Raw genomic sequence first — 14,768 nt, forward strand, 5'->3', positions numbered from 1 at the left:
ATGGATTATAGGGCATTCCCATGCCAAATGCAGAAAGCCTGCATGCAGCGCAGCGTGGGTCTACCACTAGCCCCTTTCTCTGGAGTTGTGCAGGTGCATGATAAATTCTTTGTAGGAACTTGAAGTGAATCAATCTCAACCTGAAAGTCGGAGACTGGGCCCTAGATGGAGTACTTGCTAAAAACAACAAGTGATGGACTGAATGTGGATCAATGTCACACACTCCCCCAGTCAAAAGATCTGGGCCCAAATCCATCGTTTTTTTTGCACTCCACACCACCCTGGGTCAGATAATGGCTTTATGCAAATCAGCTCTGACCCTGTTGCCCCATGGGAACAGTCCAGTCCGAACTACAACAGCCATATCTTTCCCAGACCGGAATCAAGCATCCGAGGACCGGACCGGTTTCGAGGTAACACCTCTCTTCAGCCCGGCTAGCTTGACTCCAAGTGGTGTGGAGTGCCTGGGACCCACGTCTGGGCATCCCCAGCGCACTTAGGGCGGCAATTGCTAAAAACAACAAGTGATGGACTGAATGTGGATCAATGTCACACACTCCCCCAGTCAAAAGATCTGGGCCCAAATCCATCGTTTTTTTGCACTCCACACCACCCTGGGTCAGATAATGGCTTTATGCAAATCAGCTCTGACCCTGTTGCCCCATGGGAACAGTCCAGTCCGAACTACAACAGCCATATCTTTCCCAGACCGGAATCAAGCATCCGAGGACCGGACCGGTTTCGAGGTAACACCTCTCTTCAGCCCGGCTAGCTTGACTCCAAGTGGTGTGGAGTGCCGGGCTGAAGAGAGGTGTTACCTCGAAACCGGTCCGGTCCTCGGATGCTTGATTCCGGTCTGGGAAAGATATGGCTGTTGTAGTTCGGACTGGACTGTTCCCATGGGGCAACAGGGTCAGAGCTGATTTGCATAAAGCCATTATCTGACCCAGGGTGGTGTGGAGTGCAAAAAAAAAAAACGAAGGATTTGGGCCCAGATCTTTTGACTGGGGGAGTGTGTGACATTGATCCACATTCAGTCCATCACTTGTTCTTTTTTGCAATTGCCGCCCTAAGTGCGCTGGGGATGCCCAGACGTGGGTCCCAGGCACTCCACACCACTTGGAGTCAAGCTAGCCGGGCTGAAGAGAGGTGTTACCTCGAAACCGGTCCGGTCCTCGGATGCTTGATTCCGGTCTGGGAAAGATATGGCTGTTGTAGTTCGGACTGGACTGTTCCCATGGGGCAACAGGGTCAGAGCTGATTTGCATAAAGCCATTATCTGACCCAGGGTGGTGTGGAGTGCAAAAAAACGATGGATTTGGGCCCAGATCTTTTGACTGGGGGAGTGTGTGACATTGATCCACATTCAGTCCATCACTTGTTCTTTTTTGCAATTGCCGCCCTAAGTGCGCTGGGGATGCCCAGACGTGGGTCCCAGGCACTCCACACCACTTGGAGTCAAGCTAGCCGGGCTGAAGAGAGGTGTTACCTCGAAACCGGTCCGGTCCTCGGATGCTTGATTCCGGTCTGGGAAAGATATGGCTGTTGTAGTTCGGACTGGACTGTTCCCATGGGGCAACAGGGTCAGAGCTGATTTGCATAAAGCCATTATCTGACCCAGGGTGGTGTGGAGTGCAAAAAAAAAAAAAAAAAAAAAACGATGGATTTGGGCCCAGATCTTTTGACTGGGGGAGTGTGTGACATTGATCCACATTCAGTCCATCACTTGTTCTTTTTTGCAATTGCCGCCCTAAGTGCGCTGGGGATGCCCAGACGTGGGTCCCAGGCACTCCACACCACTTGGAGTCAAGCGAGCCGGGCTGAAGAGAGGTGTTACCTCGAAACCGGTCCGGTCCTCGGATGCTTGATTCCGGTCTGGGAAAGATATGGCTGTTGTAGTTCGGACTGGACTGTTCCCATGGGGCAACAGGGTCAGAGCTGATTTGCATAAAGCCATTATCTGACCCAGGGTGGTGTGGAGTGCAAAAAAACGATGGATTTGGGCCCAGATCTTTTGACTGGGGGAGTGTGTGACATTGATCCACATTCAGTCCATCACTTGTTCTTTTTTCCTAGATGGAGTACAGCAGAATGACCACTGTTCATCTCTGATTTCTAAATTGAGGTCACCAGAAAAAGCTGTAGAGTGCGGGCAACCCTGAGCGGCCCAGGTTGTTGCATGCCAGTGTAAATGCTCGTGATCAGTCTTGGCGGTGAGGGATTAGTGAGCATTAACCTAAGTACCATAAACACAGGGGAAGTTAGCGGGAAGTTGTTGTGAAGGTTGTTCATAGTTGCTCAGAGCTGCTGATAAGTCATGGCATCCAGAAGGGGCACAGAAGCATCCTTGAAAATGTGTTGATAGGTGATGAATGTGTTGTAGGGATATATCATCCCAAAAGAGGTAAGCTTTAGCCAGTGGAGGTGTGCCCGCATTCCAGCCTCTAAGGCTGTAGGGATCAATGGATGTCCCGGGGTTGGAACGGATGGGGTATGTAGATGGAGCAGGTGTGCCCATTTCCGCAGCACATTCCATGCCCAGATTGTGCAAGCCACTGTATTCACCTGTCGCCGTGATCCGCAGGGAGGGCCATGAAGCACGGTCTGTAGTGGGCACGGAGCGACATGGACCGCCTCTGGCTGTTTGAGGCTGAAACTGAATTGGGTGCAACCAGAAAAGCGCAAAGTATGCGTGCACACTGAGAAAATAGAGGTCCATATCTGGTTCACCCGGGCTGCCCTGCTCAAAAGGAGGTGAGAGAATTTCTCAAGACATGCGAGGTTGTCCATCAGCCCAGGCTAATGAAACTGAATGAGACCGGAGTTGCCGGCAAAAGCAGGTCATAGGAGGAATGGGCAAATTAATAAAAAGATAAAGTAACTTGGGGAGGACCGCCATTTAGCTATTGCCAGTCTGACGGTCAGAGACAGCAGGAGTTTCGACCATATAGGCACCCGATCTTCAAGCCACAACATCAGTCTGCCGTAATTATCTCACCTCAGCTCTTCCATGTTCCGGTAAACCAGATCCCCAAGTACCGAACTGAGTTAATGGCCCACATTAGGAGAAAGTTAGGAACGAAAATATGCATAGTATCAGTGAGCGGGAATCATATGGCCAGTAAACTCAGTTGATTGTGATGCAAGTATGCCGCCAAATTGGATAAACTCCTGAAGGAGCAAACACATCAAGAGTTACTAAACAAAAAGGTCTATCCTTAGTTTTGCACAGTGGAAGATCCTTTGCAAAGGATAAATGGCCACCTTTCAGATGCTGATTGCTGTATTCAGGAATTAAATTAGTACTCATCAGGGGCATTTTTCCCGGGCATGGTTTAAAGTTGCTAACATTACAAAACGAATGTATACTGCATTATATCACATAATGAGGCTTTTCCAAGACATAAATTTGTAATTCCGGACATAATTTGGTCCTCCAATACCACATAATCCCATTGGCCGTGGGTTTTGGTGCCCCAAGTACATGTCAGATCAGTCGCCATGTTTGGTGAATTTAGTCCCATAAAGACCATCATTGAAAATGTGAGGTTTTGTCACACAAAATTGAGCAGTGTGTTCCTAACAAGGGTTGAAATGTCCCCAAGAATGTTATAAAAATATGATGTGTGGGACGTGACAATATTCCCATTTCGGGGGTACAGAGCCCATAACATTGGAGAAATCCACTATCTAAAACGTGCATTGTTGGAATTTCCATTTGAGTTCCCTCATGTCAAGCATTTTCTTATGGGAGAGGTCTTTGCCGCCATGGGCGAGCACTAAAGAAGCACCAAAATTCCACCCACGAGCATGGCCGAGAGTGTTCATGCACCAGACTTTCAGACTTTAATTCTGCCACCAAAACTCAAAGCCAGCCTTTTCTTTTCTAGCGATGTGTAACTCTGGCAAGATATTTCTTCATTCTGCTTCTGATTTTGCCCAGAGTGTCCACGCAGGAAGGTGCGCGTCCTTGCAGGGTTGCAATCTTGTGCACCTCTTCGCATTCCAAATTCGTTTGGAAGAATCCCTAAATACCGTGGCCTGTCTGTTAAGTTTCACTGGCAGGTAGGTGGTGGGTAGGGTTACCACCATTTTCAGAGACAAATGCTGGCTACCAGTACCTACTTTGAGGTTCTGGAAGTGCGAGGAGATGACACCTAAGGATAAGTTTGTGAAAAGTCTTCGGTATTCTTCTTTTAACGTGTTAGCTCAGCCTCTATTTACCTTGCAGATCAATTATGAATAGTTTAGACAGCTCTAAAATATGTCATACTTGCTGTTGTTGGAGAGCAGGGGTTTCTCACAGGAGTCTCACAGCACCACAGGCAGTAAGTTAATTGTTCCATATTAGGCCTTAGGTTACAGCTACAGCAGTTAGGTCCCTCGGGTACTGCAGTGAGGGCTTCTCAGAGCCCCATCCTGTTTCCAACCTGCAACCTGTAACCTGAGGGCGTAACATGAATAACAGGCTCATACCTCCTACTTGAATGGCTCCAGACACCTGTAGCGAGACCCTGAATTCTAACGTCCACACTATAGTATATTCTATTTTTCAGTTTTTATTTCAAATGGGCGGGGAATGCCAGCATTTGATCATTTTCATTACATTTTTACTCACTTTGCATTAAAATACCAGCAGGCAGGTAAAATAGGGTTAGGTGGACACCCTATCAGCAGGAGGAGAGTGCACCAGACCGCAAATTGAACAAAAAGTTACATCTGCAGACCTCTCTGGAACGGCACAAAGTTTTTGCTTTGTATTTGATACTTGAAGCCCTGTAATATAATCTTGGAAATGATAAACTCTAACATAAAAAAAACAGGTCAAGGTGATTAATAAACAACCATCGACCTTGAGAGGTATCCAATCCAAGGGAACATTTTTATTGTAGTCCAAAGGGTCCGGAGTTCGCACTTGTTCGTTAGACATGCCTTTCAGGGCACACATAGCCAGTCAGCGTGTGGGAACCGACTTTTAGTCAGCGTGACAATATACTTCATTCCCTCGCGTATTTTAACCCTGAACTCCACTAATTCCCCTGCATGCAGCCACCAACCTCTGCTTTCGCAACTCTGGAGCACCGCCTCAGGATTTTCCAGAAAGCCACGCCCCCTACGGCCTGGGGGCGGGACCTGGTCCTCCCACTGTCCCTGCAAAGGTTGCCATGGGCACGCGTCCCCCGCGCGTGAGGGCGGTGACGTCACGAGGCTGGCGCCAGGCTGTCTGGGGCCGCGCGCTTAGATCAACACAGCTGGAGGCGCAGCTGGGCCTGGGAGCGGGAGAGGCTGAGCGAGAAGGGCGAGGAGGGGGGTGAGGCAGGGACAGGGGGGAGAGCGTTCATTCGAAGGAATGAGGCATGAAAATGGGGACACAGAGCAAAGAAACGGGGTTCTGAGGAAAATACACCATTGGAAAGGAAATTCAAGGAGTGCTAAAGTAGGGGAGCCTGGCAAAAGAACAGTGCTACAGGGTATACGTAAATAGAACAGTGGAGATCAGGGCAGGCAGCTAGGTCATACACACTTTGGTGGGAACAGTTTGAAACCGAGAAAGAGCGTGACAACTTCGAGGGGAGTCTTGGAAGTGGGGAGCAGAGCTGAGAATGGGGCAGTGTATGAGGAAATGGTATAGAGCATGAAAACTAAGCTCAAGAGTCCCCAGACTCGTAGCAGAACCGGGGAATGTATCCAAGGTGGAGGGTACATATATTTGGCAGAGCTGGGGGCACCCGGGGTAGGGTAAAATCGTAGGGAGAAATCTGGAAACTAAATGCAGAGTACGGAAACTGAGCACTGGTTAAAGCATTTAATTTGGGAGACATGCTGTGGACAAAACTGTGACTAGGCCTTGGGAGAGAGCATGACAAGTACAAGGCTTGATGGGGTCTGGAATCCTACCGCAGGTCATGAGATGTGTCTGACAACGCCTCCTCCCCCCACCATTAGTTCACCTGTGCATTCCATACATACGTTTCAGCCCTGCGTGCGGGACATGCTCCTGCGCTTCCAGATAGGAGGGACAGTGGTGAAAGAGGGGAGCATTTAATGCGCAGAAATACTTGTAATACCCGCAGTGTTAGTGCCCCCTTGATACACGTTGTACCAGGCACGCTTATGTCTGGGGTTGCCCACCCATGTGATCTGGAATTATCTACCCCATTGGCCCTTTTCTGGAATAGAATTATAGACAATACATGGGTAGTTGAACAAAACCAAAGCATGCTTCCTACTGTCTCTGTGAGAGTGTTTGCACCGCTGAGTAGTGGTTGAACAACCTTGTGCGTTCTGGGATTTGCTTCACGGGCCATTTCCGGCAAACCAATTGGGCTGACTCACCTGACGGCAATGATTTGGAACTTCGCTGGGCCGGAAATAGGCTGCCTTAACTGCTTATTCTCTTTCCAATAACTGACGTAGGAGTTGGGTAATAAAGGGGGCACATCTTTAATTAGGCTTTGGCAACTTCAGTACAACCAACGTGGTTGGTCAAGAGAGAACCGTCAGAAGTTCCCATAACAATGTAAATACTTTTTGGGTTGCCTTCTTCAACGAGGAAGCAGGAGGCTCACGTCCCCCACATTTTATGGAGTGGGTGGCAGTATGGCGAGTTAATTAAAATGTACATACTTAGAGCAGATTTTAGGCCATATGGGTGCTTTGACATTGCTCCACTCAAACAAAACAAACTCTGCGTGGGCACGTGAACGTCCTGGTTTGCTTAGCAATCAACTCGGGGTTATCCCGCGTCAACAGAAACAGGATTTGACATTAAAGGTAATGATTTGACCATTGAGGAAGAAGGCACTGTTTAGTTAAATATGTAAATGTGTTGTCGACCCCATATTGCCCGAGTGTGCAGTTGGAAGTTTAACATTCCAATTCTTGTCAAATCCAACTCATACTAATACTGAAGCGAAACAACCTTGAATGTGAAAGACCGAAATGTGCTCTGGTCTGGTGAGGTAAAACGTGACCTGCAAATTTAGAGGTCTTTGAGAAATCTGACTTCTTCGATCTTCTTTTTAAAATGTTACTCCAGATAAAAAAAATATCATGCCCCCCCCCCCCAAAAAAAAAAACGCCCCCCCCCCCCCACACACACATAAAACAAGGTAGTTTTTACAATCCCAGCCGCTGACCCAAATCTGTTTTGTCCATTGAAACCGCAGCCTGAAAAGTGCAATTAATTTCCGCCACCCCCCATTTTCCTTGGTCACAAGATAGTTCCTGACGCCAGAAAGTCTGGGGGTCATATGGGCAGCAAATTGAGGAACAAGGCGGCACTAATTCCTTACAAGATCCCAACTGCACAGCCCCCTTTCCCCCTCCTCTCCGTCGAAGTTTTCAAAATCCTACAGTATTTGGGGGCGGGGCGTGGGCGGGGTTTCGCTGGGCAGTGAAACTATGTGAAAGACTGCAGACCGGCACCGAGGCTGCAGGAATGTGCACTTTTATGATATATGTGTGTGGATTATATTTGTACTTTCGGTTGGGTGAGGGCCACAAAATGCAGGGCTGCAGTGATAAGAATTTCCTAAAAACGTGCAGTATACAAATCAGACTGGGTGACGCAGCACGCGAAGTTCTACGTTCCGTATGCGTGTGAATTGTTTTTAAAATCGCAGATTAGGGTTTCAACAGGGAAAGTATTGCTTTGCCGGTGTGAGTCCGACATAATCAACGGGAACATATGAGGGGGTTCCACCCTGGTTTCATGCGCCTTGTAAAGGACCTCTCTGAATGTTGCTAACTTGTAAATTATACATACGTGTGCATCTACTTGGGTGGTGGCAGTGGCACCGAAAGGCTGGCGGCTTGTTACTGCCAGCGGTGTGCTGTAATGCTATGCTGCTATGCGGTTCGCCTAGGGGACAAGGGGCGTCACAGGTGACTACAAGTTGCGGATCAGGTAATTGGAGGGATTTAAGCTTTTTAAAGGCAGCAAGACAAGCGGTCATGTGTCCCCATGTATTTACCAGCTGCTTTAAAGAGAAAATTCTGAAGAGAGTGGTGCGCGGGTGTAGGGGCAAGGTGTTTTCTGTAAAATTTGGAAAAAAGAGGGGTGAGATGGGGCAAGGTGTTCTAAGGTGTTCTGTGGCCCAATAATTCTTCCTCCACGAGTAATAATGTTGCCACGGTCCTGTAAAACGTTAAGTGCCGCGCACAGGGTCCCACAAGAAACACACATTTTCATACATTGTTCCATCGCTGGCGGCATCTTTCTGCCCCGGCGGGGTAAAAAGATGCCTGCACTCGGGGGGTGCCCTAGGGGTGCTTTGATCTGCTGACGAGCCTGTCACCCCGCGCCAGTTGAGAATCTGTTTTCCCCATTGAACCAGTTGCTTACAATAGTTTCCTGGCCCCAGTTGGCTGTCAGCTGGAGAGGGGGCGTGGCCTGCGGGAGGCCGGGGGCGGGCCCTTGCTTCTAGCTGCAGCTATATAAGAAGCAGCCTGGCTCCACTTGACAGCTCTCTGCCGCGAATTTCTTTACTTCTGATTGCAGAAACCTTGGGTCTATTCGCTGCCTTGAGAGTCCAGGTTTCTGAGCTAGCCAGGTGCTACTTACTCGATTTCAAACTCTCTTCGCCCTCCTTCGCGGGTTCGAGGTCGTTTCTGGAGCCAGCCCGTCCCGGGTCACCCCGTGTCTACTCTTCGCCCGCTCCATTGAGACATCTCCGCCATGAAGGCCATCAGCCCAGTGCGTTCCATGCGCACCTGCTACGAGGCGGTCTGCTGCCTGTCGGAGCAGAGCCTGGCCATCGCCCGGGGCAGCGGCGCCAAGGGGGGACCCCTGGAGGAGCCCATGAGCCTCCTCTACACCATGAGTGACTGCTACTCCAAGCTGCGGGAACTGGTGCCCGGCATCCCCCAGGGCTCGCAACTCAGCCAGGTGGAAATCCTGCAACATGTCATCGACTACATCTTTGACCTCCAAATAGTACTGGACGAAGAGGCCAAGGACGAGCCCGAACAGGGGTCCGAGGAAGCCCTCCTGTCGCTTAAGGTGGGTTACTGTCTACTCAAGATGGATGGGTGTAATCCCCGAGTGTGTGTGTGGCGCGCGTGGCTTTGTTTATATATATATTTGTGTGGTGTGTATACTTAAACCTACAATCCCCAAATGAGTGGGGCGCGCGTGGCTGTGTGTATATGTATGTGTGGTGTGTATGCACGTGTACCTCTGAATTTGGGTGGTAGAATTAATATAATTTCCTGTAATAGTATATTTATACCTCTGAAGACTGTTCTTCTACCGACTTATCAGAAATCGAACGTTCAACTAGTAATGTCTTTCGCATACTGCATGGTTAACATTAAAGGCTAGTTGTAACCACACAACTACAGTCGAATGTTTTATCGAAAAAACAATGAGGCCCCTCATGTAAAGTGCCTACTCCAGAAGTTGCACCAGTGACCCTGTTATTTAAAAACGTTCTCACTTCGTTAGTGGTCCTACATATAGTACTGTATTATGTGGGTCAGCCGTGTATGGAAGTGATGTATATAGCATGGGCACGTGGGAAGTGTCACCTGGGCAGAATTGTAGGGAAGTGTTAAGATACGGTGATAAGATGTAAAGTACATGTGTAGTCCTAACTAACGTACAATGTGTCTCTTCACAGACCAGTGACTTCGCCCCCGGCCTGACGGCGACGCAGGAGGAACGCAGTATGTGCCACTAACGGGGACCAGCCGTGTCCAATGGCAAATAAAGGTGAGTTGAGACCCATGCCATTTGACCCCCCCCGTCTCTCCCCCTATTCCTCGGGTGCATAGAGTCCACCGACCAGGTCTGAACATCAGTAGCAGTAACACAACCTTCATGACACACGAGTGGCTTTTAAGACGCACACTTCTAATAAGTGTGCGTCTTAAAAGCCACTCGTGTCATGAAGGTTGTGTTACTGCTACTAATGTTCAGACCTGGTAGGTTGACTACTCCCGAGGAAATATTGCGCGCAAACACACGTGTGCGAGTTGTGATTATTCCCCGATCCCATAACATTTATAGAAGCCAAGTGGAAAGTTATTAAGGGAAATGCCTCTTTGCAGCATAACTTCACTATATGACATACTTTATAAAGTGTGTGTGTGTGTGTGTATATATACACACACACACACTTATATAAGGTGGTAATAAAGTGCATTTATATGCCAGTATGGTGGGTTTTTAAATTGTATGGTACTTAAACGGGTTGGATGTATAATTTGTTGCGCCGTATACCGGCCGCCCGTTGTCACCGACACAGATGCATACATTAGCGCAGCTGTAGCGCCTCCAGTCAGAAGCCTCCGGCCCCTCCCCTTCCACCCACAAACGGCCCCTGTTATTGTGGCCAGGGCGCTGTGTGCAGCTGGCTGGCCCGGCCCCGAGAGCTGTGTTTTTTTCCTCTCGGCGCAGCCAGGCTGGCGCCAGTGAGGCTGTAACCCCATCTGTAAGGAGTTAGGGCGGCCCTAGCGCTGCGCCAATGAGGCGGGCCTGCTGCTTATCAAAGGGTGGCGGGGAGGGGTTGACTGGCGCCAGGCTGTCTGCGGCCCTCCTGTCATCTGCCCTCATCCTCACAACTCTCCTCCTTTTCAGTCTGCAGGTGTGGAGCTGGCGGCGCCGAGCAGGGTGGGGGCCGAGGAGACGCCCCCTCCCATTCCTGAATGGAACAGAACGCAGCGTGGACAGCGCGCGCCCCCTCGGGGGCTCGGAATGAGAAGATGCGGAGCCACCCGGGGACAAGGCAAGCCCCCTCCGCACCAACCAACATCTGGACCGGACTGTACACAAGCGTGCCTTACCGACAGAACTTGAACCACAGTGCCCACTGTTCCTCGAACTGTGCCTTCTATCCTTCCAGAACTTTTTTCCTAAATTCTATACATTTTTCAACTTGAAAAAAAAACATTTGTACAGTTCACCGTCTGCTGCATATCAACGTGCCTTAACTCTCCCCTGACTGACGCCACTGTTCTATTACAGGCAGCATCGTGCCTTGTGTAATCGTTGTCTTCCCTGCAGCCTCTCCCCACCCCCCCCCAATGGCTGGCCGCCTTCCAGTCTGTGGCCAGTTGTTAGTTGCTTTTGCTTCCGAGACCAGACCTCGATTATTGCATTTATTTGCCATGGGACGGGCATCTTACTGCACCGAAATGGACGCTGTTGCTGGACATATGGACCACGATTGCCCCCCACAACCTGCCTACTGCAACACGTGGGGCCTAGGGGGTACACAACACAATAAGCTTTATTTTTGTACCCGAAGTGCATTCTGTTGTATATTAAGCTCAATACCTTGTTTGCCCGTGGGATATTTTCTTCCCAGGGAAGTCGAGGTGATTTTTGAACAAAATATCAAAGTTTGGGGCATTTTGCCCCCATGTGATTATTGAACTCTACGAGTTGTTAGAAATGTACCTTTGTAGCAGGGGTGTGTACTTCTGCGGTGTACTGCTTCTTTAAAGACTTTTTATAAAAGTTGAAAATGTTCTATGTAATAAAATTGAATTTTCTATAATACTGTGTCCGGTGATTTAATGACTGAAATAAAACCATTTTGGGGGGATGGTGTTTGTTATGAAACAAAATGTTACATGGTGGGTATGGTAAAAAGCTCATGAGGGAGCAAACTTTAAGAGTGTGGTGTACGAACACCCAGGTTTAAAAACGTTTTTTTTTTCAAGATCATCCCCACATACTATGAGTTAAGCCTGGCGAGGGGTCTGTCCTGCAGACCGTGTTTACTCGAAACTTTAACCACATCCATGTTTACTACCTGAAGTGGTTCATCTTTCAACCCCTCAGAATAGCAAGTAGCACGTCATCGGTCCTAGTGATACTCTTGCCTTGCTGAGAAGGGGTAGACACCTGTTGGTGTTAGAAGTGGACGTGACGTCATGACATACAGCGTCACGAAGCCGTGCTGGCTCATCGTAGGCCGATCTCCTTTCACTCAACGATTAGCGCCATCCTGTCATGACAACTTGCGCTACGTGATAAACTCCGGATCTGCACGAGGTTCGTCCACCCGTGCTACGTGCCGTAACCCCCCTCCTCCCCAATTAGCTGATAGTTACCAAGTGAATGCTCGTTCACGCAAGAAGTCAATAAATGCAATTTTAACATGGCGGACGCTTGCGTGAATGAGGTCACCAAAAGTGCAATCAATAATCTGTGCTCACCTCACGAGCTCCATTGTTCGATAATTGGGCTTTTGACAAATTGGTTACTCTTGGAAAGTCCTTCCATTTAAAATACTTTAAAAAATCTTTTTCTGTTACATTGTTGATTCTCATGTAAAGCGCTCCCGATACCTTCGGGTCTAGCCAGCGTTATATAAAACTCTTTAAATAAGTAAAATAAATAAATTAAGCAGTCTTCATGTTGGCTTGGACCTGTGGCTGGGAACTTTTAAATAGTAGCCACACTCGCAAGTGACAGCACTCGTAGGATTAACCGTGTTTCATCAGTGTGCAATAGGTGTCCAGGTGCGGGGCGGAGGGCGTCGTATTTCCTACCCTCATTTACACTCCATTTTACGATCCCGCCCTTAATGGGCCTGTCGGTGGGAGGCCTGTGAGCTACTTGGCTTGAATGTTACTTTTTCTGCAAATCTTGGAGCGGAGCCCGACCCTGTTAACGGGCGATTGTAAAGACTAAGACCCCGTGCGTCCTGGGGTGGTATAGCTATGCATGGGACCCCGTGTTCCCTGGGGTGGCGCATCTGCCCATGGGTCGAGTGGGGACAACTGTGTGGCAGGACTGTGCATGCCCTCCGTGTGTTCTGGGGTGGCACATCTATGCATGGGCTCCGTGTGTCCTGGGGTGGCACATCTATGCGTGTGGCACATGGGCCCCGTGTGTCCTGGGGTGGCACATCTATACATGGGCCACATATGTCCTGGGGTGGCACATCTATGCATGGGCCTTGAGTGGCACAGCTGTGCATGGCAGGACTGGAGCGCCCCCGCCTTGTGTCCTGGGTTGGCACATACGTGCATGGACCTCGTCATGGTAGGACTGTTGCAGCCTGTCCTGTCCAGCCTGTCCTGAGTTGGCACATCTGTGGATAGGCCCGTGTGTCCTGGGGTGGCACCTGTGCATGGACCCCGTCATGGCAGGACTGGTGCATTCCGCCGGTCCCCCGTGTGTCCTGAGTTGGCACATCTGTGCATGCGCCCGTGTGTCCTGGGGTGGCACAGATATGCGTGGAATCAGTTGTCCTGGGGTGGCACATCTGTGCATGGACCCCGCCATGGCAGGACTGGTGCATTCCCCCCGTGTGTCCCTAGTTGCACACATCTGTGCATGCGCCCGTTTGTCCTGGGGTGGCACATCTGCATAGACCCCGTTATGGCCGTACTGGTGCATGCCCCCGTGTGTCATGAGTTGGCACATCTGCCCCGTGTGTCCTGGGGTGGCACAGCTATGCGTGGATCGGAGGGTGGTTCGTTCGACGTATTTCCCCACTAGGCAGTATCGCTGCCAGGTGAGAGTACTGCTCTCCAACTCCAAACAGGGTGCGCCTGCCCCTCCCCTTCCAAGCTGCAGCGCGCGTCATTATTGCGCGGGGCCATACTTCATTCTCCCAGCTTGTCCCTCTTAGCCTCGGCATCGAACCCCATAGGAACTTGCCCCAGAGATGCCCCCACAGGCACGAGAAGGCAGGCAAACGCGTCGTTAGCGTGCAGATTCATAGGTACATGGGCTCCTAAGCCATGTTGAGGAATGGATTCCAGGGCCTCCAGCCTCCTCTCAGCGAGACTTGTCCTTGAGTATAGGGGGCTCCTGCCCTAGACTAAACAACCACTGGGTTAGTCCCCCCCCCCTCTCCCTGCCCCCCAGGCACCCAGATCCCAAACTTGACCACCTCAGGCACGGGACAATGGGCACAGGGATTTCACTGTCCCTTGCAGGCACGAAAAGACTGGTGCACGTGGGACTCAGGTAGACCGACCTTACCTGGCAAGCCAAAAGGAGTGGCGGGCACCTAGAGGCGTGCTGATCTCAAGGTGCCCAGCCTGTCCCTCAGGCGTGCTGATCTAAAGGTGCTGGTATAGATGCACCCAGCCTGTCCCTCAGAGGCGTGCTGATCTCAAGGTGCCCAGCCTGTCCCTCAGAGGCGTGCTGATCTAAAGGTGCTGGTATAGATGCACCCAGCCTGTCCCTCAGAGGCGTGCTGATCTAAAGGTGCTGGTATAGATGCACCCAGCCTGTCCCTCAGAGGCGTGCTGATCTAAAGGTGCTGGTATAGATGCACCCAGCCGGTCCCTCAGAGGCGTGCTGATCTAAAGGTGCTGGTATAGATGCACCCAGCCGGTCCCTCAGAGGCGTGCTGATCTAAAGGTGCTGGTATAGATGCACCCAGCCTGTCCCTCAGAGGCGTGCTGATTTAAAGGTGCTCGTATAGAGGTTCCCAGTCCACTCTTAAAGATGGTAAGTTGCAGATGTAAACAAGTGAGGCGTCCTTCAACACATGCAAGTAACCTCAGTCTGTTCCATCCGCTGTATCCTAGATGAAGGTGGAGAGGCAAAGAAGCTGTCGGGGGTTCACTCACTGTGTGCCACAAAGGTGTCAGTCGTGCGTCCCCAGGGCACTACTTGGAAGGAGCGAAAGAGGTGCACCCGTTGATTGTTCCCACAGTCACTCCTCGGACCCACCCTCTGCTCCCATTTCATGTGCAGGTTTTGTTGCCACCGACACAATACAAGGCGTGCTAGCTGCGTCAAATGGGCAGTCTCATCTTTCACTAAAACACTGCCCTCAGGGCAGGCGTGGCTT

At 50.2% G+C, this 14,768-nt stretch overlaps 1 protein-coding gene across 1 annotated transcript; it reads left to right on the plus strand.

Moving 5' to 3' along the window:
• Positions 1-8,470: 8,470 nt before the first annotated feature.
• On the plus strand, positions 8,471-11,504 carry ID3 (inhibitor of DNA binding 3). The gene is made up of 3 exons (XM_078682580.1): positions 8,471-9,004; positions 9,624-9,715; positions 10,583-11,504. Exons 1-2 carry the CDS (start codon positions 8,681-8,683, stop codon positions 9,681-9,683), a joined length of 384 nt encoding a protein of 127 aa, XP_078538706.1. The 5' UTR covers positions 8,471-8,680; the 3' UTR covers positions 9,684-9,715; positions 10,583-11,504.
• The last annotated feature ends 3,264 nt before the right edge of the window (positions 11,505-14,768 follow it).

This window comes from Lissotriton helveticus, chromosome 3_1, assembly GCF_964261635.1.
Source record: "Lissotriton helveticus chromosome 3_1, aLisHel1.1, whole genome shotgun sequence".
Taxonomy (NCBI): domain Eukaryota; kingdom Metazoa; phylum Chordata; class Amphibia; order Caudata; family Salamandridae; genus Lissotriton; species Lissotriton helveticus.

Bases quoted from the DNA above. Each gene is read 5' to 3' on its own strand.
- ID3 (XM_078682580.1), top strand. From the start codon at position 8,681: ATGAAGGCCATCAGCCCAGTGCGTTCCATGCGCACCTGCTACGAGGCG. The intron at 9,005-9,623 runs GTGGGTTACTGT...GTCTCTTCACAG, and splicing joins AAGCCCTCCTGTCGCTTAAG to ACCAGTGACTTCGCCCCCGG.